Raw genomic sequence first — 25,967 nt, forward strand, 5'->3', positions numbered from 1 at the left:
GTAAGAGGGTTCCTTTTTCTTCACATCCTCATCAACACTTGTTTCTTGTGTTTTTGATTTTAGCCATTTTGACAGGTGTGAGGTGATATCTCACTGCAGTTTTGATTTGCATGAGCATCTTTGTGTCCATTGGCCATCTGGATGTCTTCTTTAGATAAACATCTGTTCATGTCTTCTGCCCATTTTTAATTGGGTTACTTGGTATTTTGGTGTGTAATAATTGTATCCATTCTTTATATATTTTGGATGCTAACCCTTTATTGGATATGTCATTTACCAATATCCCCTCCCATTCATTACAATACTTTTTAGTTTTGTTTATTGTTTCCTTTTCTTTGAAGAAGCTTTTTATTTTGATGTAGTACCAGTAGTTTATTTTTGCTTTTCTTTGCCTCAGGAGACACACCTAGAAAAATGTTACTATGGCCAGTGTCAGGGAAATTACTTTCTGTGCTGGAAGACAGAGTTTTAAAATGTTCATACTACTCAAAGAGACCTATGGATTAAACGCAATATCTGTAAATATATTTATGGAAATAGAAAAAAAATACTAAAATTTATATGGAAATACAACAAAAACCTCTGAAATAGCCAAAACAGTCTCAAGAAAGAACAAAGACCACACCTGTTAATATGACCATTATCAAACCAATGAAACAAACAAACAAACAAAAAAACAGAAAATAAGTGTTGGTGATGGTGTGGAGAAATTGGAACCCTTGGGCACTCTTGGTGAGAATGTAAAATGGCTCAGCTACCTTGGAAAATAGTATTGAGGTTTCTCAAAAAATTAAAAATAAAAGTACCACATATCATATATGATATAACATATATACCATATATTGAACTGCCCCATTTATGGCTATTTATACAAAAAATTAAATTATAATCTCAAAGAGATATTGAAGCCATATTCACATTTGGCAAATGGTAGAAACAACCTAAATATAAATTGACAGATGAATGTATAAACAAATTGTGGTATATACATTCAATGGACTGTTATTCTGCTGTAAAAAGGAAGGAGCTCCTATCATTATGTGACAACATGGATAAAACTTGAGGGCATTATGCCAAATGAAATATGTTAGTCACAGAAGGATAAATACTGCCTGTTTGCATATTATATGAGGTATCTAAAGTAGTGAAATTCATAGATGTAGAAAACAGAGTGGTGGTTGCCAGGGGCTTGGGAGGAGGTGGGAGGAATTGTTCAGTGAGCATAGAATTTTAGTCTTACAAAATGAAAAAGTTCTAGAGAGCTCTACAGTATGCTTAGAGGTAACAATACTATACTATATACTCAAAAATTTGTTAGAAGGATAGATCTCATATTGTGTATTTTTACCACAATTAAAAAAAGAACTAAAAAGGATACTTGTTACGAATACTAGTGCTGTTGATTTTTTAACTTTCTAATTTGATTGGTGGGAGGAAGAGGAGATGTCATCTTGCCTTTTTGCTCTCTGATACACACTTTTAGTATCTTCTGAAATCACTTTACCTTTTGAACTATAGCATTTTTAACATGTTTAATGCTTATTTATTTATTTTGAGAAAGAGAGAGAGAGCAGGGGAGGGGCAGAGAGAGAGGGAGACAGAGAATCCCCAAGCAGGCTCCAAGTTGTCAGCACAGAGCCCAAAGCAGGCCACCCAGATGCCCCTGGACTATATCATTTTAAGAGGAACATGACTTTGGTGGTTGGAGTTTAGAATCCTCTCCCGGCTTTACCACTGGCTGGCCTTTGACTTGGAGAACTCCTCTATCTTTTGCACTCTCTCTCTCTAAAGGGAGAACAATTTGAAAAGACCTGAGAGAAAAGCCCAGCTGTCAGGAAGTACAGCTTTTTTTTTTTTTTTTCTTTTTTAACGTTTATTCATTTTTGAGAGACAGAGCATGAGTGGGGGAGGGGCAGAAGGAGACACAGGAGTTCGGGAGAGAGAAGGAGATACAGAATCTGAAGCAGGCTCCAGGCTCTGAACTGTCAGCATGGGGCCCAATGTGGGGCTCGAACTCTGGGAAATCATGACCTGAGCTGAAGTCAGAACCTTAACAGATTGAGCCACCCTAGCACCCCTGGAAGTACAGCTTTTATGAATGGATATCTTGCTAAAATAAATCAGAAGCTGTTTCAAGGCACCTGAGTGGCTCAGTCAGTTAAACCTCCACCTCTTGATTTGGGCTCAGGTCTGATCTCATGGTTCATGAGTTCAGAGCCCTTGTGGGCTCTGCATTCATGGCGTGGAGCCTGCTTGGATTCCCTCTTTCTCTGCCCCTTCCCCATTCATTTTCTCTCTTTCTCTCCCTCTCAAAAATAAATCTATAAGCTTAAAAAAATATTCTTAAACAAAACAAGCTGTTTGAATTTCTTAGCATTAGAAGACCACTACGAATTTCTTTAAAAAAATGTGTTAATATAATTAGGCTACTCAGCCACAGTGAATGTTTCACTTAAATGCTGACCTAAAGAGCATGCTATATTTCTATTTGTTTGTTTGTTTTTAGGTCCAAAATGTTTATTCACTTTAAATTGGGAAGTAGAGGGGCGCCTGGGTGGCTCAGTCGGTTAAGCCTCCGACTTCAGCTCAGGTCACCATCTCGCGGTCCATGAGTTCGAGCCCCGCGTGGGGCTCTGGGCTGATGGCTCAGAGCCTGGAGCCTGTTTCCGATTCTGTGTCTCCCTCTCTCTCTGCCCCTCCCCCGTTCATGCTCTGTCTCTCTGTCTCAAAAATAAATAAAAAACGTTAAAAAAAAATTAAAAAAAATAAATTGGGAAGTAGAACCCGGACCAAGATGCCTATGTTGATGACCACTAAAAGATAATTCTATCTTCTTTCTTGTTTATTTTAATAAATACTAAACATTTACTTTGTGCTTGGCTCAGAGGATACAGATGCACAAAAGAGATCCCTCTCCCTTCCCTAATGGGCATTACTTACATTTTTTTGGGAAAAAGGGCACAAAACAAATAATAGTATAATTATGGTTTTTAATATAATTGTTGTAAGTGTTGTAGTAAACAAGTACAGGGTGACAGATGAGTGCTTGGTGGGAAGATCTGATATGTTCTCGAACAGGTGGGGACAGTGTCCTGGGAATGCCTCTTGAAAAGGTGACATTTAAGTTGAGCCCTAGAGAGTAGGGAGGACTCCAGAATTTCTGAATAGAAGAGGCTTATGGATGGCAAGCTAGTAGGATGGAAGGGTCTAGGAGACTTCTTTCGGGGCTGTGTTGCATAGTAAGCCCACTTTTAGACTGTGCTATTTGTTTACTTGGGTAGCTTTTGGGAGGTTGTCTCTTCATGCACCTTGGAAAGGTAAGCAGGAATGAATTACCATAAAACTGTGGCGAGGGGAAGGGAGAATGTGCAGTGGCCACAAGGTGGGACCAAGGGTAGGTATTCAAGGCCCGTGTTGTTGAATGGTAGAAGAAGGGGTGAGGCACAGGTTAGACAGGTGAAAGCAGCAGAGGCCAGGTCACACAGGGCATGATTAAGGACCTTATAAGCCACTTTAAAGATTGTGCTCTCTGTGGGGATAAAGATCCGAGAGAATGGGACTTTATTGACAGCTGTCAAGTAGGGTAGGACTTGATCATTTTCAAAATTTAGAAGTCTCTCTTGCCACTGTGTGAGAATGTATAGGAGTAAGGGTGGATGCCAGAGCCCAGTTAGGAAGCTGTTTCACCAGGTGTACAGAAAACTGATGCTAGCTTGGATGGGGGTGGTCATCATGGTGATTGAGAGAAATAGACAAATGTGAAAGATATTTGCACAGACACATGTATGAACAGAGTAGAGCACAACTGAATAGGCCAGAGGGATTTGGAAAGCTTCAGAGAAGTGACACCAGTTTAATCTTGAAGGATGAGAACAAATTCCTATAGTCTGTCAGTTAGATTCAATTGCTAAAATATGTAAATTATAAATGATCATTAGTTTTTTTTAGTATTCCTTTCAGATTCTCTAAGAAATGTCACATAACTTGTGTTCTTATTTCTCTAATAGTGTTCCTGCATGTGTTAGAATATAATAAGTCTGCATTTCCTAAAAACAGTTTTCTAATTTAGCCTTATTGTCAATTAAGACTGATTCCCTCTTCATCAACACCCATACAAATCCAAGTATATTAGTGAAAATTTGGGACATACTGAAACTTTATTCTACTTACTAAATCCTCAGTCCATGTTAAATCTCTATAGCAATTTGGTGTGTGCCTTTCCACACTGTTAATTCTTGTTTGTTTCTGCCTTGTAAGAATTATAATTAAATTTACTTAAGTATTTTGGAAATAATTTTAGAGCCTAAAATACTTTAAATATTCTGGCTTCTCTTTTGCTTTGAAAGGCGAACATGGTTGGGTCTAGAGATTGTCTAGGCTGAAGGTTATTAGATGTAGAAGAATATTAGCTAGCATTTATAACATCTCCAGTCTGCAGCCACAGGAATGGACTGTGCACAGTTTTCAAATCGAGAAAAATTGTATCTAATACCTTATACTATTTTGTGATTATTTAACACATTACTTATAGCTGCTACAGGGCTTATGGTACCCAGTCTTCCTTTAGCAAACCCTCAGCTCTTCTTTCATAATTAATATTTTCATTTCCCATATGCATAGAATGCCTGAAGGAAATTTTTTCTGGAAACAAAGTCTGCATAGTGCTTTAGTACGGCACAATTTATTTAGTAATTCATCTTTGCCAATTATTTTTTTATTAAACAAATCAAGCCAGATATTCATTTTAAGCCCCTGCTTCAAAGCTAGTGGTTGTTCTCTGGAGTCAATGTCAGGTCAAAGGGAGGTCAATAAGATATATCTCATCTAGGCATTGTGTTGTGCACCATCTGCCCATGTTAAATCACAATGATAAGTAGGATGTGTACTTGTGCACCACTAATTCTTGTTTGGCCAGAATATCATGTCATCTCATGGTCATTACAATAGTCCAATTACAGTTGATCAAATTGAATTATCTTTAATCAGTAGGTCTGTCTCATAGTACAGTGGGCTAGTTGGACATATTTATCTATTTAAGTGGTCTGTCATCAGACTGTGAAAGCCAAATGTCATTTTCAAAAAAGAAATAACTGGGGAAAACAGGGGAAGACAAGAGGCTGTATATATTTTACGTGTATTAAAGTGAAAAAATAATTTCAGTATAGTCTTGCAATAAGTTTAATGAAAGTTTTCTATGGTCTTTGAGATCTTTGGAGGAAGTAGCATTAGTTATGCAATTCATGATGTTTATTTCTCTGTACAGAAATGGCATAATGAGGTTATTAAAACAAAAATTCTAGGGGTGCCTGGGTGGCTCAGTTGGTTAAGTATCCGACTCTTGGTTTAGGCTCAGGTCATGATCCCAAGGTCCTGGGATCGAGCCCCACTTTGGGTTCCATGCTGAGTGTGGAGTCTGTTTAAGATCCTCTTTCCCTCTTTCTCTCCTCCCCCCTCACTGCCTCTCCCCTGCTCGTGCACATGCTCTCTCTGTCTAAAATAAAATAAAATAAAATAAAATAAAATAAAATAAAATATCTATTTTCCTTGTAATGAGAAGAAATAGCTTATTCCAAACAACCCATTTATAACAGCGTTAGGTCCCTATAAAGATTTATAATATCTTTGTGTAGTGCCCAGCCAGGAGGTTTTCTGTATTGCTGCAAACTGCACCCGCCAATACAAAATTTTAATGGATTCACGCTGACTCCTACACAGATTGATTCTCATACCTGAGAGGCAAATGGGTGAGAACAGGGCATGTTTTCCCTAAAGATGGCAATGGGCCTTTGAGCACTTATATCTGCCTGAAAAACTAGAGAAGCATCTATGGTTAGATAAGATGAGAGAGAACCAAACTTATCACTTCTTGACATTCTCATTTGGGGGTGATAGTATTGCCATATCACATCAAGGCCTATTGTATAGCCATGCATCATGGTGACACTAGACAAATACAAGGTTCTCTGGGGCTTTATTTGACCTAGAAGTTCTTTCAGGCTCATTCCAAACAACCCAGCATAAAACATGAAAGAGAGAGAGAGAAAGAGAGAGAGGAGTGAGAAGAGATATAGAGGGAGAGAGAAGAGAGTGAGAGGGAGAAGACAGAGAGAGGAGAGAGAAGGGAAGGGAAGAGATGTGGATGGTACTCTGCCCTTTTCCCCACAGAGCATCACATGATGATCTATTTGCCTCCATTTTACTGTTCTTAGATATTGATCTTAGCTCCTGGATTCTCTTTCAGGAAGAAAGACCATTAATACCATTGTTATTTCCACCTAACAATTCAAGTCTTCATTTTTTTTTTTTTTTTTTTTTTTGGCAAATTTCCTTAACACCTCAAAACCAACACTACAGCTAACCTTAAAGGAATAATTTATGTTTTTGGAGCATTGCTGAACTAAATATTATTTTCAAAACATGTTAGCTCCTGCATGTCTCTTCCTTCTATATAAACATTCACCCAACCATTCATTCATCCATACAAAAAATATGTATTTATTAGAAGTCTGGTACGTGCTGGGCAGGAAGCATGCTAGGTGCCTGGGGTAAAAACAAAATGGTCAGTAGCAAACCAGGGCCTGCCCTTTGAACTTCCACATATGGGTCATCATTACTTAGCAAAGGTGTCTTGAATGCTTACATTGCCAGGCAAGTTACTTATAGCAGCCCCTGATGCTATAAGAGTTTGGAAAAGGACCATTTTGTGGAGATACACAGGAAGAGTAGATCCTACATCTTCCTTTCAGTTTTTATGTATAAAAATGCTATGTCCAGGGAGTTCTAGTGTTGAGAATTGTATATGTTATAATCCTAGCCCTTGAAATTAGAACCTTGCCAATCCAGTCAGAAATGAGGTCTATACTGCCCCAGCAGTGAGAAGGCAGATCTGTTGGTCTATAGATAAAAATTATATCTTGGGATTATAGCATTTTTTTTTGGTGCTGTATAGATGGCAGCTTGTATCCCAGTCAAACCAAAATGGTTCCCTCAGGGATATGTGATAAGGATAGACATTTTGGCAACAAATATGGAAAGTTTCAAACATAATAAAAATTCTAACTGTCGTAGTAATTAGCCTTTCTCTTTACTAAGCCATACTATGTATGGCTTCTGCAATCATACTAAAATTTTAAAACAATCATGTCCTCTCTGGAAGGCAATTGCTTTAAATTGGATAGATTTCACTCATTTTCCAGTAAAAGAATTTGAAAATTCTGTCTGTGGAAACCAAAATACTGGATGGCAGAGTTGGATGTGTCTTTCACTTTAAAATGCAGACTCTCTCTGTGGTGAATGTATTTGTTGTGGTAAAGTATTTGAAAGGAAATCCTCAGAATAATTTGGGGGAAGGAAAAACACTGTGTTAAAATAAGCCAACCCATAAGTTTTGAACTTTGAAAATTGCTTTATTTTGAACCAGAAAGAATTAATAATCATTCATAGCATAAAAAATGTATGTTTGGAATATAATACATAATCATGATCTAAAACAAATTAAACCTCCAAATTTTAAAGGACCCTAGTATAATGCTGTGATCTCAGTGATTTTTCTGAATGAATTAATATTGTTTAGAGTTAATATTGATGCCCTTATACAGTTACCTCATGATTTGCTCTGTGTCTTGGCAAATATCTCTCTAGGTAAGTGATTCCTGTAAATGTTAGAAATTTCTTTACAGGTTAACTTTCCCATCATTTTAAATTGTCCATGCTGTGTCATTTCAGTCTATATGCATCCTTTCCAGAACGAAGGGTCCTGCTAGTCTGATAAGAAGCTCTCTTTCCTGAGGTCTGTATTTTGTGTAGGGCTCATCCAGGAGACGGAAAAGCCAGAATGCCAAATTGCAAAGAGTATTCTTTACTGTGGGGCTCCATCCAAAAAGGGTTTGTAACACACTGTACAGTCTTGTAGCCCAGCTGTGTGGAGCATTGATTGCTTCTGCCTAGAGCAGGGATACTGTCAAGTTGCTCTGTGAGTTGAGTCATCTATTGACAAAGAGCTACCAGCCCGCAGATAATGCTGTGCGGAGCTGCTCTCGCTGCTCCCACGATGCACTGCTTATAGCAGCTGTCAAAGATACTGAGGGATCCACGGGAGGAAAAAAAAAAAAAAAAAGACTTTTACAACTGCCTGGAAGAAAAGGGGTGTGAGGGAGGAGACATTCCTATGCAGAGCTGACCAAAGGAAAGAGTAGGCATCAGGGCAGTATGAATGCATACCTCACCAAGCAACACGGCTGCAGCCGGGGGTCCGATGGGATGGATGCCGGCAGGAGTGCACCCACACTGATCAGGGATGCCCACTGCGCTTGTGGCTGGCAGAGGAACCCTCATGGGCTTGGGTACAATTCTCAGACCATGCCCTCCTCAGGACCAGGGGGCCCAGCTTCAAACAGGACCAAGCTGGTCACTTTGTGGGACAGTGTGCGGAAAAGCCCCCACAAGACGAGCGCTAAAGGCAAAGGGACTTGTGGGGAGCGTTGTGCCTGCCCACATGGTTGGTTCAGCCCAGCACAGGTGAGCCTTTTCCTTCTGACTTTCCCTTGACTATCGGAAGAAACTGAGAACAAGTTGTGTAAGGGTAGCATGGTTTGGAAACTTTGCTGAGTCCTCCTTGCTGACTGGGAGCGCCTGTTTGGAAAACGGTAGGCCTGGAAAACCTGTCATTTTCACAGGTGTTTGTGGGCTCACCTCTGGGTGGCCTGTGAAAGTCCGAAGATGCTGTGCTCAGTTTCTTTCAGTGACTTTTTCCCAAGTTCAACTTCTGTAGTCCTCAGATGATTTTACTGTGCTGCATCATTGGCTTTTAGCAGCAATTTAACTTCTAATCATTGTTAACTTTTCTGTACTGCCTAGCCTCATTGTTTTTGTTTTTGTTTTTAGGGAGAGAAAAAAATGAACTTTAATCAAATACTTTCCACCTCTTTAATGATAAAAAGGCATTTATTTCTTCAGCTATGGAAAGTAGTGATTTAAATTATGCTTTTCTAATTTTACTCTCATAATACTGTATACCTTTTCAGTAATGGAGAAGAAAATTTGTGTATATGAAATAATTCATTTTACACACAAAGGGAATAATTGGGTGCAGACTACAGGATGATTACACTCAGAATACAATAATGAAACATTTTATTTATTCATAGAGTAGCAATAAGGTTATTTATATTAAAAACTATAATTCTCTTTCTTCTCTAATCTAGTTCTGAAGCAGATGTGCAGATTGCCTTAATTTAATTCCTAGCTTATTCTTGCCCCAAACTACTGGCATTTTATCAGAAATGAAATTGGTTCATTTTTTTCCTGTCCCCATCCAGAAGAGGTAAGACAACTTCCTGTAAATGCTGTAAAATTTAAATAAAGTGCACCTGTAATCACTGTCATAAATATAGAACAGTGATAGTTCTTAAATATCCATTGAGAAGGAGAAAAGCTGTTTTCAGGAAAAAAAAAGTCTTTTCTTGATTTTAATGTGATTTTACTATAATTGAGGAGTGGCTATTGATTACAAGTGAAATGGTATGATGGGAAAGGTATAGAGAACATTCTAATTTTAATATTAGTTTTTTAAAAAGTACTTCTAAGAATATCATATATCACTAGATCTTAATGATTGAGTTACATATATGTGGCTTTTGATGAATTAATATCATTCATGTCAGAATCTTGCTTTAAATGAATATATTGTCATTTTAGCATTAAACTGGTTCAGCCTGAAATGGAGCCTGACATTTGGAAACTCAATTATTTTTCAAAGTTAACATGAATTTCAAACTGAAAAAAAAACAGTCTTGACAATTTTGAAGTCTCTATATATTCTTTAACAAATACATATGGTTTAAATGTCTTTAAATTATATCTCTTGTGTTGATTATGTTAAATTCTCAAGGCAAAGAAGACAAACACACATCTAGCTTATGGTTTTTGCACAGAGTAGAATTAGCCAACTGACATTAAAGTAGAAAAAGCAACTTGATTTATTGTCATAATTCTTTTTATCCAAGGTGTAATAAGATTTTCATTTCATAACTGATAATTTCTCAGCCCCAAAACAGTACATTATAATAACCATGCTCTAAAAATCTTGATACATTTTTCATCCATCAAGGGAAACTTTTCCCTTTCTTGCTTTTTAACAAAGTCAGCCTCCTACTTGCCTTAAATTTATAGCCATTTAATGCTTTAAAGGATTGAAATAGACTCTCTGCACTGATAATTAAGGATCTAGTGACATATGAGAAGGCAATGAATTAAGACAGCTACCATCTCCCATTCTTTTTCATACTTATTTCTATACATTTTCTCTTATTCACATATATTTTATTGTTGGCTAGGAAGAACAGTCCTCCAAATATTGGAATTAAAATACCATATCTTTTAGGGCCTTTATTGTTGTGACACTCTTCTATCACCTGACCCTTCCTCCTTTTTACCACCTCAGTCCTATGAGAGTGCTATGCATAGATTTTAATATATGTTTTAAAATATCTCTATCATACCTAAATACTTGTACATATTAACATATTTTCATGTATTTATAGGTCTCTATATATGTATCTATATACACATATACATGTAGGCATGTATATACATATATATATATAAATTAAAGTTCTATATTATTCTTACCCAGAAAGTACTAACTTGTTCTTCCAAAGGATGTTTTATTCTCTTCATATGAAGTACATTTCCTTTACTTCCTGTAGGTGTTCTAAAATGCTGATTTATGTGTATGTGTGTATATGTATACGTGTGTACATGTATATGTGTACATGTGTATATGTACTCATTTACATATGCATCTATAGAATATGTCTAATATTTAAAATATACAGATATGTGTAAGTACTATACACCCTTATATACTCTAACAAAAGTAAGAGCATATATGTGTGTATGTGTATGCATATGTGTCCATTAAAAGCCTAGTCTGTTTTGAGAATTTTATGATATGATACTGTTCTTACCCCTTAAATTAACTAAAGATATCCTGTGAAATACTGTGAAACAAAGGATGAAGGTTAATTATACTAAACATTACAATTCTTGATAAAGTAGAAAGGAGAAGAATGCATGCTTTAGAATAACCTGGGGACCCACATATGGTACAGAACGTGCCTGAGGGCTGTTAAGTGTCTTGGAACTGAGATCCTGCTCTCAGAGATATTTGCTGTATTACGTGGAAATCAGCAGTGTGATTTCCGGCTGCTATAATAGAGGGCCATGGTAATGACTTGAGTTCCTCCCAAGGCTCTTTGCCAAACTCCTGTTATTTGGGGTGTTGTGGGCTAACAGGACACTGTCATTATGTTGTTCCTCAGCAAGACTAAAAAACAGCTTCTGTCCTTTCTCAAATAAGTTTTCATTCCATTTAAATCTGTAGAATTAATATAACCCTAATAATAGGTAAGAAAATGGAAAATTATAGTGTCCAGAAGTGAGTTCTAGAATGTATATCTAGGATAATAATGTTGGTCTTGGGTGAGGAGTGGGGAGAAACTGTCCATCATTGCATATGTGGCATTTCTCCCCAATTCAGATTGATCTGGGAAGGCAGCACAGAACAGTGGAGACTCAAAGGCCAGAGTTCTATGCATTTGTACTTCATTCATTCAGTCTTCATTTGTTTATTCAACTATCATTTCCTGAGTGCTTAGCATGTGCTGCTCTATCAGGGCTGTGGATATAATAGTAAACAGTAAAATAGTAAATAGTAAAAAAAAAAAAAAAAGTAAATATAAATAGTAAAAAGGAAATCCTACCCATACCATTGTGATGCTAATGGCCTACAGCCATATATAATCTGTAGTAAATATATCATTATATATACAGAATTATATAATCATAAATCACAAATTGGAAGTGAAACAAGTTCCATGGAGTTCTGCAAATTCCATAGTGGACATATATTCAGGAACCAGAGGAACCACAGAGGAGGAAGAGAGCAAGATAACTTTTAAGTATTCATTTATTTACTTATTTTATTTTATTTTTATGAAAAGATACAGTATCTCTTTAAGCCTAGATTTTCTATTTTATAAAATGAGCATAAAAATGGAGCCTAACTCAGGATTTGTAGTGAGGAATGATTAACATAATAAATGTAAGGCACTTAGAACAGTGCTTACAAGTCGTATGGGTTCAATAAATATTTGTAGAATGAATGAATAAGCATGGAATAAAAGTTGGCTATTATTAACTTACTCCTTACTTCATTTTTTCTGATTGTCTGGGAAGAGAAAGTAAGTGAATTAGTAAAGACTTCAAGAGGTAGTGATGCTTGGGCTGAATCGAACTGAACCTTGAAGTAACGTACATGTGTTTATCAAGTGAGCAAAGAGAGAGAAGCTTTTGGAGTAAAAATAACAAAAACAGAAACACCTGTAACACTCTGGTTGCTGTGTAGAACTACTCATAGATGCTCATAGTTCTGTTTGCCCAGAATGCTGGGCACTAGAGAGTAGGTTCTTCAAGAGCTGAGGCTAGAGACATGAACAGGGTTTGGACACACAGAGAGTCTGGTGGGCTTTGATGAGGACTTCACTGAACTGGCAGCATGGAGTCAGTCACTGCAGGATCCCAGTGTAACTGGTACTGCTACTCTCCATGTGTTAGACTGCATGGTCATTGAAACTTCCTGGGCCTCAGGTTCTCTGTTTCTAAGAAAACTGATTTTCCCCAAATGAACTCCTATATCTCTTCCAATACTACTCTCTGTCAACTGACACCCATTAATTAATGGGAAGCACTTTGGAAAAGATTTATGCTTTAAAGCCAGACAATCCTAAGTTTAAATTTCCTAGCTCTGTGTGACCTCACTTCCTTAACCTCTTTAAGACTCATTTGTCTCCTTCTGTAAAACTTAGGATAATAAAATTATATTATGGGAAATGTACTAAGAATTGAAAATACTGTACTCTATATAAAGGAGCCCAGCATGGTGCTTAGAACGTAGGAATTGTTCAATAAGTGGTATTTATTATTACTAATGATATCTAAATTATGCTTTTCTAACCTGAAGAACTTATAGTCCATCAAATTTATTATCAGTATTGTAGTCCTTTATTAGAATTTCTCCTTTGTTCAGTAAATTTTTTGATGTCTTATAATGATGAAGGTTAGGTTAGGCAGCTGTCCAGAAACATTTGGCACAGTACCACATGATGATGGGATGACATTTTACCCTTCAGTGTTCTCAGAGATTCACAAAATGCACACTACCAAAAAATATTTATATATCTGTCATATATATATGGCATATATATGTGTGTATGTATGTGTATAGATATATACATGTATATAATATATATAGTATATATTATATGTATATAATTGTATATATAATATATGTTGTATATATATATATATAAATTGTGTGTGTATATGTGTATATTAGATTTTCTCAGAAACATTCTGCCAGAACAACTGTATTTGAAGCACTTATTCAAACTCTGTAAATCTTCCCTAAGTGTCCTTCTGCAACTCCTCCAGAAATAGCAATTTGCAGCAACTTGAGTGCAGAGAACCTTTTTGTCCAAGAAGTAGAGTTGCCCTAGGCTGAAATCTCAGGCTCAGCTTATGCCCAGCCAGAAAGATCTGACAGCTTGTTTTAACTCTGTAGCTGTTTCTACTGATTCCTCCCAGAAAGAGAACCCCTTACCAAGGAATAATAAGACTTTTTAGTCTCTGGAAAATACCATTTGCCCCCAGGCAAAAGAAACAGAAGAGAATAAGAGATAATACAGGAGAAATTAAAGTTCTAGGCATTTTTTAAACAGACCTGAAGCTACATGGTCAACACTTACGTCCCTACTTCTGCTGGATGCTGATGTGAGCAGAGCATTTTCTCTAGGGCTGGACAAGTAGAGACAAAGTACTGAGGTTGGGAAAGGAAAGAGCAAAGATGATTCAATATTTGTTGAATACTCACAATACCCATAATGTATGAAGCACTATGCTAAGGCTTTATGTTACTTATTTTTTAAATTCTCCCAACAAAATTAAGAGTGGTATTAAAATCCCCACTTTATAGATATGGGAATTAAAGCTAAGAGTAACTTTCTCATGATGGCACATCTGAAAAGGTAGAATTTGTTTCAAATGTAGGTCTATATGACCACCTTCCCTATTCCACCAAATCTTACAGAAAGGCCTCTTTGAGGAATAGTGGGAGGTAGAACACCCCAAGAGACCTTTTGAACTCTCTAATTTAACAGGAAATTTCCTTAAAGAATTGTAATGTTGGGAGAACTGGCACTCCCTAGTAGAACCCTAGATTTCCCCATTCTGTTTCATTTTCTGGTCATCCTGAGCTGATTGGACCTCTAAAGATGTCTCCTCTGTCTGATCAAGGTTAAGAATTGTGCTGATCTGAAGGAGCTGTTGTTGATTCTCACAGCACTGATACTTGCTCTTAGAAATACCTTGTGATCTGTGGTTATTTGCAAATTAGATTCAGTCTTACAACCTCTATAGTGAGGAATTGAGAACCACGTATTTTAAACTTAATACACATACATAACAAAGTACATGTAGACATTATCTTATACCCAAAAGCATTATTGTACATTGCTGAATGTTGTAAATCTCACACATTATGTACTTGTGTATTTATCATGCCAAGAATCAAATATCTTTCCTTAATACTACCATCTCCATCATCCATCCTCTTCCTTTTCCTGACATTGTTTGATCTGTTACATATGTAGCCCCACCTGATTTTATTCTCCTCAATTCTCTAGACTACTTTGTTACATTATTTTAATCTCCCAAAGGCATATGTGTGTGTGATATACACACACACATATATTCATATATATGTGTATATATATATATATATATATATATATATATGTATATGTGTGTATATATATATGTATGTATATATGTATGTGTGTGTGTGTGTGTGTGTGTATATATATATATATATATATATATATATATATATATATATGTATATGTATGTATGTATATGAAGCCTAAAAAAGTTAAAAGATTTCCTCAGGCTCATTCAGATTGTGGTAGACTTGGTCCATGTCTTTGAACTCAGAATTGAGTTACCTTTGTATTGTGTCAAGCTGCCCTCCTTCTCTAAGCCCTATCCTCCTCTTTATGAAGTTAATTATTGGAAGAACATTATTAAGCATGCAACTTGTTTGGTAATGCAGTGTTGGACATTATACAAAATTTATATTATATCTTATTTCTACTACTTCATAATTCAGAACAGCAGTCCCCAAGGAGATAGAAAGAAGAGGCACTAGAAATAATTTTAGAATTGTATGGAGATACTTATGTATTGATAATGATTGGGAGGTAATACTGGCATCTTGGAGAAGGGAGTCAGGGATGCTAGATGCACTGTAATGTGCAAAGAAGTTCTGTACAACAAAGAATCACCCCATGTACTCCACAATTTTTAACATTCCACTGGACATTCATGAACATTTTTTTTAAGTTTATGATTTTCTAAGTCTAAAGTCAAATTCAGTTTTACAAACAGATATGAAGTATTTTCTGCAGAAATTTAATAAGCATTAAATTTCTAGGAATGTAATTCCTCTGTAAATCAAGGAATCATTGCATTTTATTTTGTTAGGAATTTGGCAGAAGTTGACATCCATTTTGGAAAACCCCATCCTAATTCTGCTGCTTCTATATTGGTGTCACAGATATACCTTTCCTGTATTAGTCTACATTTGTAAATATCACCTGCAAATATGTAATCAAAGAGACTTGAGACTTCTTTTAATAGACTTAGAAACACATAAAATAGATCTCACAGATTTAATTTATAGGGTATTTTAAAAACATTTAATTTGACTGACATACCATATATTAATTTTTAAAATATTTTAGCATCCAATAATAAATCTATTTTTTGAAAAGTAACTGAAATTATTTATTTTTTAGTTTTCTCTTGTTTTCAATACTACTCTGAAATTATCCCAGAGGTCATCTACACTCAACTTCCCTGTAAGCTCTTAGGTTGCTGAGTTGTTGTGTTGCTGTTTTTGTTGTTGTTGTTGTTGTTGTTTGTTTTTTTCAACCCATTCCCCATTTCTTAAAGGTTAGAGTTCCACAGTCTTTTGAAGCACTAGAAATCAAATGCATACCTTGTCATTGGAGAGAATTCCAAACAGACATAAAGAGATAGGGATAGAGAAATGATACCTAAACTTCCTCAGTGGTATATAAAACAGGGAATTATTTTGACACCAAAGTTATAAATAAGGGCCAATTTATTTTCAAAAATATCACTTTTATTAGCTTTCTCTGAACTGTTGACACTTATGTTAGATTTTCTATATTTCAATTGAGGTTATTTCCTTTAATCTCTTATTATATACAAATAATCTGTTATTACTTCTACCAACACTAGTGTTTAAATCTGGAATCCATCATATATGAGTTTTTTCTCTTCCTGTACTTCTTGTAAGAACTGGTATCTGGTCTCTTTATTCCATTTAAATATATATTTATTAATTAGAAGTGTATGTAAGCATTTAACTACTTCATTACACTGTTCAGTATATTTGGCCTCACAGATTTACATATTGAAAACATTTTTTAAATATAAAATACTCTTGTATTTTTCTTTTTACTTAGTATAGAAAAATATGTGTAGACAGTTGCATTATCTATGAATTTCAGATGGAGAAAGGAGAGTATTACAAAACAAATATTATAAAATGGAAATGTTGGGTCCAATAGAATTGAGAATCTGGCCCTGTATAGAAAAAGTTTGCAAAATTCTGCACTACACTATTAATTTTCCATTTAATTGTAATAGAATATCCCGTTCTGCCTAACAGAGTCTATTCATCTTTTAAAGACCTGGTTCAAGAACATCCTTCTCATTAATCCTATCTAGCTAGCCCATCTTAGCTCACAAAACCTCTACTTAACATAGCATCCTGCACAATTATCACATTACCTTGCACTGTGGTTAGTGTCCTTCTCAGTCTCCTGATGAGAGAGTCCTCATATGCCCATTTTGAGTCCAACTCCCAGTGCTAGTTGTCCATTTACTTTTGTGACAATTCTTGTAGTATCATTATTAAGTAATACATTTGGCCCCAGACTTCTCAACGGTATCCCTGGCTGTGGCAAGGAGAGACTATGTCATCTATACTTTTATGTCTAGTTGGTTACTGTGCGTGATTTACCTATCACATTGTATCACAGTTATGAGTGCTTATCTATATGCTTCACTGAACTGAATTCCATTAGAGTACAACCTATTTACCTTTGTTTCCCTAGTACCCAGAAAGTAGCAATAGTTCAATAAAGTATTCTTGGTTTCTGAATGAATATCAGCACAGAATATAAAAGTACTTAATCAGTACTTAGTACAGTACATATAAGTGTATATAAAGTACTTAATTAGTTTTGAGTTTAAGTATTATTGTTATGAATTATGCAAATGCCTTAAGATTGAGAGTGACGACTTTTACCCTTATAGTAGCTCTATTTAATAACAGATTATAATAAAAAGTTAACATGCATTTATTGTTTGTTTCTTTTGTTTTTAGTCTCACTCAGATTCTTATTCTATTGTGATGCTGTAAAAATATTGGTATCACTGTTCAGAAATTAGGTTCTGGATTCAAGTGGGTCATGGTGTTCAATGATGAAAGGAACAGTGCTGTACTTTGAGAGGACAGCCAGAAAAAAAATCGATTCTTCACAGTTTCTTTGTCCAATTTAGGAGTCACCTGTTCTCTAGAAGGTTGAAATACTGTCATGAAATATTATTTTATAATTAGTTTCCATACAATCTACTGTGGGCTGCATGACCTTTATTCTCCATCATTTTCATCATTAAATGTAAGTGCTCAGAGTCCAGGAGTTGACACCAGCACATTAAACATCCATAACTGAAGACCTTTGTACTTTATTCTGATAGGCTGTGCTATTTAGTTAGTAGTCAACATTGACTGATATGGTTTTTCAGTACTACTGTTTTCTTTAAGAAATGAATTAGCTTTAGAACTATGTAAATAATTCAGATATTTTCATTACATTTCAGAATGATTAATAAATATATCTGCTCCTGGGGTGCCTGGGTGGCTCAGTCGGTTAAGCGTCCGACTTCGGCTCAGGTCATGATCTCACAGTTTGTGAGTTCCAAGCCCCACGTCAGGCTCTGTGCTGACAGCTCAGAGCCTGGAGCCTGCTTTGGATTGTGTGTCTCTCTGTCTCTGCCTCTCCCCCACTTGTGTGCATGTTCTCTCTCTCCCTCTCTCTCTCTCCCTCTCTCTCTCTCTCCCTCTCTCTCTCTCTCTCTCTCTCTCTCCCCGTCTCTCTCTCTCTCTCTTTCAAAAATAAATGAAATGTAAAAAAAAAAAAATTCTTTTTAATATATCTGCTCCTGACAATCTGGAAAGACAATTATACAAAATCTTTGATTCTGGTTTTATACTGTTCATTCATTTTTCTGATCTACTTTACTTGTTCTTTGTTACACATATTACTGCTCTTATCTGCAACATTTTATGGCTTATTTTTCAGGTATTTTTTAGAACAGTTTTAGGTTCACAGAAAGATTAGGAGGAAGACTTACAATATTTTTTATTCTATTTTCAATTTAAAAATGTTTAATAAAAATAAAAACTAAGTAGATAATTGTAAATCTTCTTAGTTTAAAGGTAAGCATATATACTACTTTTAAAAATAGTTTTCTTATTGGGTTTTGATGTAAAAGTAACACATTTCTGGTAAATGTTATAAGCTAAAGATAAGTTTAAAATAATTTAAAACACCTATAAAAGTACAAAAACCACAGTTAATGTTTTTATACCCTTTTAATGTTTTTAATTGTCTCTGTATATATATCTTCAGAAATAATTTTGTATTATCACATGCTCATAGATGTACCTAAATATATTGTTTGTATGTGTCTGTCTGTGGGAATTTAATAATATAAAACCATATTGCTTTTTAAACTTAGCATCACATTGTGAACATTTTCCCAAGTCAATAAACTATTTTTCTTATTGACATAATTTTATAATGACTACATAATATTCATCTTTCCATAAAAATTCAAGTTGATAGAGTTTAGGTTATCTTTTTTTATAATTAATAGAAACAATACCAAAGTTAAGCATTGGTATACAAGGACTTTTGACCACATTTCTCATAGGGATATATTTTCAGGAAAGGAATCACTAAATCAATTATGCAAATTTTTAAGGCTCATAGTATTTATCTAGTAATTCAGTCAATTTGTATTCAACAGTTAATGATTGAACAGTTCCCATATGCCAAAACACTGTGTTGAATAATGGAGATATAAAGGAGAACAAAAGAGATTGATTCCTGCCTCTTACAGCTTAGAGCTAATTGCCAAATTGCTTGTAAGAAGACTTTACCAATTTACAGTCTTTCGATTTCAGGAATGTATAAACATGTCTTTCCTCCTGTGCTCATGAATTCAGTAAGCTAAAAAATTATATGCCATTACTATTTTAATTTGCTTTTTTTTCTTAATAAAGATGAGTTATTTTTCCTGTGATTGTAGCCAGTTGTGATACTATTATGGCATCATCTATAATACCTAGCACAATAATAATATCCAGGTGACAATTTAATACATGCTTAATTTGTTGACTGTGTGAATGGTAGGATGGAAGGAAGGAAGGATGGAAGGAAGGAAGGAAGGAAGGAAGGAAGGAAGGAAGGAAGGAAGGAAGGAAGGAAAGAAGGAAGGAAGAATGGGTATACAAATAGGTGAGTAGTTTCTGCTTGAAAGTCCTGATGAGAGAAATTTCTCCCTATCCTAAATATAGAAGAGTAGTTCTGTAACAATCTTTTGAGTGATCTATGCCCCTGCCTCTTCTGTCACTGTAGCTCCTTAAGTCTGTTCTCTGGAAGGAAAAGAGCTGAATGCTCTTCTTTTCACACTGACGTAGGTGAGCAAGATTGAATTGAGTGACAGATGAAGAGGTAATTAGTGCAACAGGCAGACGTAGACAGGCTATCTGACTGTGTTTATAGAGAGTTTGCTGAGGAGTACAGTGAGGGCACTAAATTGACAGTCAGGAAACCTGAAGAGAAAAAGTGATCTAACTGATGAGATGGGGAAGGGAAATATTCTGGAAATATCCTGCCTGTTTTATAGTATGCTTATATATGGATAAGAATTTCATGAAATTTGTAGACAGACATAATCAAAGGTGATCTGGGGTCCACATGTCTTAAAATGCAGGCAGGCTTTCCCTAAAAGTCAAAAACATATCTTAAGAGGATTGTATGAGTGTTATCCCTTAAAAACACACTTACTATAATGCTGATGCCAATATTTAGAATTAAATTTATGTATAGAATAATTCTATGGACTCCTCTTATCAAAGGTGGGCACTGTCTGGCTGTCCTAAACAAAATGTGAAGCCCATCCATCAATGATGTGAGGGTGACTGTTCTTTAGCATAGGAAAGAACATCATTTTCGAAGGACTGAATACAAAGGTGACTGTTAAATGGGTTTAGGACTGTACATAGATTAAGGACTGAAAATGTTTTAAGTTTATTAAAGAGCTTAGAGCAATTGGTAGTTCTTTGAAGACTTATAATTATTCACTTTTCTAATAATTGAGTCAAGAAAATGTAGATAACAATTGATATTATGATCCCCATCCTTTTTTGGGGCAGTTCACTCGGAGCATTCAGCCTGTTTTTTTGTTTTTTGTAGTTTTTTTTTTTCCTCCTACTCTATGCTGCTCCTGAACCTGTTTTATAATCCACTCTAATTATTCACTTTTCTAATAATTGAGTCAAAAAAAGGTAGATAACAATTGATATTATGATCCCCATCCTTTTTTTGGGGAGTTCACTCGCAGCATTCAGCCTGTTTTTTTGTTTTGTTTTGTTTTTTGTTGTTTGTTGTTTTTTTCCTCCTACTCTATGCTGCTCCTGAACCTGTTTTATAATCCACTCAGTTTACCATGCCAAAAAATCAGGAAGTCATCACCCCCTCTACTCCTATCACTTCTCTACTCCCAGAGTCTTCACTAATTAATTGATGAATAGTTAATAGAGAATTATATCTCAGAGTGTCTCAAACATTTTCCCTTTTTTCATTCCCACTCTCAATTTCTGACTATAGATGTGCATATCATTAACATAAGTTATTTGCAGTAGCCACTGGTCTCCCAGACTCCTTCATCCATTCCAAATGTTTTTGTTGCCAAATTTATCTTAACATTCAATTCTGTTCATATCACTCACCAATTTAAATGATTTAGCAAATCCAAATCATTTATAGTAGTGTTTCACTTTAAGAGTACTCTGACCTCTGGAGAAGACAGATATGTCTGGAAATACTAATGGGTGGTCTGTGTAGGATCAAAGATGTTAAATAGTTGTTCATTTATTATTATGGGATTTTTTCAAAGTCCTTGGGGTTTTACATCTTTCCAAGGCAGGTCAATTATGTGCAACATGGACTAAATGTGTGTGATGAAATATTTACCAGTATTTCATGAAACACAAGATTCCAAACGCTAGTTTAAAAAATAAAACTTGACTTCCATAGCAGAACTTTAAGATTATCTTCATTTTAGCCTCAACCTATTCTCCAACCCCATCTCCAGCCACTTCTCTTATGTCTAGCAACAGTCAACCATTTGTTCCCTGATTCTCTGAAGCCACCATGCATTCAGTCTCCTGCCAAATATTTTTTCACACATCCCCTTTTTATTAAGATTCTCCCTGTTCCTCTGTTTGATAACATATCCATCAATCAAGTATCATCCCAAATATTACCTTCTTTAAACCTTCCTTTTCTGTGTTCTCACAGAATGTTGTACATCACTTATTTCACTTAGTATTGTGATTGCTTACATGTCTGCTTCATCTACCATATTAGAAGATTTGAGAGAACACTAATGTGCCTTATTTATTTTTGTATTTTGAGTGTGGGGATAGGGCCTGACTCATTCATAAATGAGTGAAAGAATAGTATCTTTAAAAATTGGTAGGGAGGGAATAATGTTGTACTATGTGAAGCATGTTAATACTGTGATTAGGTTTCTGGTTCCTGGATCCCTTTTGTCTCTTTGAAAGCCCAGATAAGTATCCAGTATCTGATAAGTATCCAGAAGGAACTGGGACCAAGAAACTAACTCAGACTGGCTTAAATGTACATGATATCAAATTATGTGAATGTAAATTTCAGTGAAAATTATAATTATTAGAAGAAATGATATATCCATGTACATATAATTCAGTTGCCTAGTCATTCATAAGTATTTATTAATTATCTATTTATGCCAAGTCCTGTCCTAGAAATTTGAAAATATAGCAATAAATACAACAGGCAAGATTTACTTGAGAATTACAGACAATTAACAAGTAAACAAATAAGATTACTTCAAATAGTGACTTATGACTGTAAAATAAACAAGGGCACTGTGATTGATATGGACAATAACTTGGTGGAGGCGGTGGGGAGTGGGTGCTTCTTTGGATAGACACTAAAGTTAAGGGAAGGCCTTAATGGGGAGGAGACCATTGAGTTGATATTTGAAGGATGAAAGGTGAAAAGTGGACAGCCTTATAACAGTCTTCAGGTGATGTTATAAATAATAGAATAGCATGTTCAAGGACCCTAGGGTAAGGACAAATTTTATCTTTTGCAACAGAAAAAGGCTAGTATGGAAAAGAGAGAGTATGTGGAAGAAGGTCAGGAATGGAGATTGCAGGTCATGGAGACTTTGAAGACTGTAGTAGGGAGTCTGAATTGTATTCAAAGTTCAACAAGAAGCCATTGGATGTGAAATGGTCTTGATGTACATAGTAAGAATGAGCTGTGGGGAGGCAATGATGGAAGGAGGGAATGTAGTTGGAATGCCCTTCCAAGGGAGGGATAATGTTGACTGGATTCAGGTAGCAGCAATGGTGATGGAGATCCATTGTATGGATTGAGCTGTATTCTGGATGTAGAACAATAAGATCGATTAAATAGTGTGAGTTTCTTTGAGGCAAAATATAACAAAATGAAGCAGATAAGAAAAATGAAAGAAGTGAAGGGTAATTTCCAGCTATTGGACCTCTCTCTGTGGAGTCAAAACATCTACAGAATCTGTTAATTATTTGAACCCAAATGTTCCCACTCCTTCCCACCTAGTGTGTTCCTGATTGGTTGGCAATGCTTGCCTTTCTGATTTCCCTTTTTCTTTGCTTTCCTTCTTTACTCTAACATCTTTCCAAACTTCAGATTGATACAGTTTTTTCTTTAGGGAGGATATTTTCATAAGTCCTGCTGGCCTAAGTGTTCTTTCATTTCTTTATGGTTAACTTGCATGGCTGAGTTTTCAATCACCTGAGAGCAATTATAATTTACTACATTTGTAAGTTGGAAATTGGGAAGGTGTCTTAATAAAGCCCTCAAATACCAAGCCCAAGGCAATAGATCATGGCCCACCAAATATGCGATGTTGACCTTCCCTTCCTCTGCAGCTCCAGCACTGAGTCCTCCCTCTGATACCTTCATGAGAAAGATATTTTTAATAACTTGTTTAAATACATTCGATGATGGATAATCTCTATCTAGGAAAGCCACTACATAGAGTTTAGGTGGATGCTAATAAGGAAATAAAGTAATCATTTAACTTTACTGAAAATTATTATTAGTAGTAGCATTAGTATTATTTAGAGCATACGGTCTCCCATCTCTCTTCCTCCATTCATTTCTTTTTGGTTGAACTATGAAATCTTGAGTACATCCCTGGAACACCATTTATTAAGTTCATTAGAAATCCTCCAAGAGGATTTTTGGAACATAAACAAACATTTTTCTAAGAGTTATTCCTCCTTTAAACTTCAATGTGACTTTAAAACAGTAATGAGTAAGTTGTATTTTTTAGGAATAAACCAGTGACTGGAAACAGATATTCCCTTTGTACATTCCAGACCCAATTGACTAAATTGATGTCAAAATTGATAAATCATATTTTGTAGAATCTGAAAGTGTCCTCTTATCATGTGATGCCTGTGGCTAACATGGCAGCAGTTTGGTATAATGTCCATTATCCCATCACTAAAATTACTGTATTGTCGACCCCATTATAGCTTTGGCCTTGACAGAGTGCATGAATTGTCTCCTAAACAGTTCCTTGTTTCAAATCAGTCTGTAACTGTAGATTGCAAGGGTCATGCTTTAATTCATGCCTCAGCAGAATTAAGGCTGTTAAGTGATCTGTCTCTCCCAGCTTGGACTCATATTGAATTTCACAACTCAGAGGAAGGTGAGTGAGTGTGTTCCAATGGAAATATACAGAACTGGAAATCAGAAAATTTAGCTGGGCTAACTCTGGACTCTGAACCACCCAAATCAAGTGTCAGAATTTTAGTGCATGTCAACTGGAGGGAACTAGACTAGATGCAAAATATTATTAATATGTTTCATTGTGTGGACCCTGAATGATTCATGATGGCTGAATGGACAGTGATGCTAAGAAAGACGGTGAAGCTACATTTGGACCTCTCAGAAAAGAGAACTGAAAATTAGCACAGTTAGCCATGAATAATAAGGAAAGACATGGCAGCCTAGATATCTAGTTTCTTTATAGCCCTTGCATTCAATGATGCTATGTACTTTATGTGAATGGCATAATTATAAATTACAATAATTGCTGTCATATGTGAAGCATTTCTTATATATTAATTTATTATAACCTTCAAAATAGCGTGGGGATATAGGTCATCTTCTCCCCATTTTATAGATGAGCAAATGGACTTTTAGAAACAAAGTAACTTGCCCTAATTTATACCACTAAGGATCAGATTTATGTTTGGAGCTCAGGTCTGATCTCAGAGGGTCACTCTTTTCTTTGTGCTGGACTAATTCATACAGTACCCCGCATTTGTTGATGTTGACTTGATTTATAAGAAGCTGATAAGCATTATGTGATCAAAAAACTAAACTTATTTAGGCCACAATACAGCTCAAAAAATGATGATTAGGAATGAGGCCAAATTTAGTAAGTTTAGGAATGAAGTAGGAAAAATACAATTTTTTAAAAAAATAATGTACTCACGGCTCTTTTGGAAATTCTATTTAAATATTTATTTATTTTTTTGGAACTTCATTTTGGAATAGAGATAAATTCGTCAAAAACTGGAATGAGAAAAGCTTTCTAAATTCGTTTGAAATTTGAAAGATGATTGATAATTTAAGGACATCTCCCCCTCCAAGCTCAGGGTCCAGTGTGGCTGCTGCCATTGTTCTATCCAAGGGACAGATCTGTCACTTAACCAACACAATAGATAACATCCAATAAGTCCTTAACAAAGTTTTGCTAAATAAATATGGTATTGCATCCCTAAGTTTTATCTCTCATTTCTGCAGTAGAAAACAAGGGATATTCTTCAAAAAGCTAGCTCAATTTAACCTCTTCAATGTATGCATAACAGCTTGAAGATATAAATTCATAATATTTAGTTACTTCAAAACAGAGTGCTTGTATAACAAGAGGAACCAGGACCAGAGTGTGATTAGTCAGACAGCTGTGATTTGCAGTTCTCCTCTCTATCCACTAGAAATTCCCTCCTGTTTGTTTACATGTCACATCATGAGATGAATCATGTTACACATTATATTTCCGATACCCTTTATGCTCTAGTCTGTTACATTAGTGCTGTTCCATGCCTATTCTTTTTCTGGTGGTGGTGGTAATGGTGGTGCAAGAGACTTGTATGCTCTCTCTTCCCCCCTCCCCCACAAAACATCAACCTATTGCATGATTGGTGAAATTTGGCTTGTCTTTTAGACAATGGCTTTTAAATTAGGTGTGATTATTTCTGATGAGCTCTAGATTGTCCATGTAATCACCTCTTCGTTTCAGCAACAGCTGAGCTTAGTCCCTCTGATTGGAACCCTCATTAAGGATATTCCTCAACTGACAATGAGTTTAAGTCCTGATAAACCTGTCATAAATTGAAAATATGATTGGAAAATCCATC

The 25,967-nt window shown here is 35.6% G+C and overlaps 1 protein-coding gene across 26 annotated transcripts in view; it reads left to right on the plus strand.

Annotated features, from left to right (window-relative positions):
* Positions 1-25,967, plus strand: part of DLG2 (discs large MAGUK scaffold protein 2) — a 2,060,218-nt gene that overhangs the window by 1,275,315 nt on the left and 758,936 nt on the right. Inside the window, exon 1 of one of the 26 annotated variants that reach the window (XM_045483784.1) lies at positions 8,025-8,517. The exons of 21 other annotated variants lie outside the window; for them this stretch is intronic. In XM_045483784.1, coding sequence (XP_045339740.1) covers positions 8,209-8,517 — 309 coding nt within the window. In that variant the 5' untranslated portion in view covers positions 8,025-8,208. Of the gene's footprint in view, positions 1-8,024; positions 8,518-25,967 lie in introns of those variants that run through there. 4 more of the 26 variants (XM_045483798.1, XM_045483792.1, XM_045483799.1 and 1 more) reach the window with 4 other exon arrangements.

This window comes from Leopardus geoffroyi, chromosome D1, assembly GCF_018350155.1.
Source record: "Leopardus geoffroyi isolate Oge1 chromosome D1, O.geoffroyi_Oge1_pat1.0, whole genome shotgun sequence".
NCBI classification, from domain to species: domain Eukaryota; kingdom Metazoa; phylum Chordata; class Mammalia; order Carnivora; family Felidae; genus Leopardus; species Leopardus geoffroyi.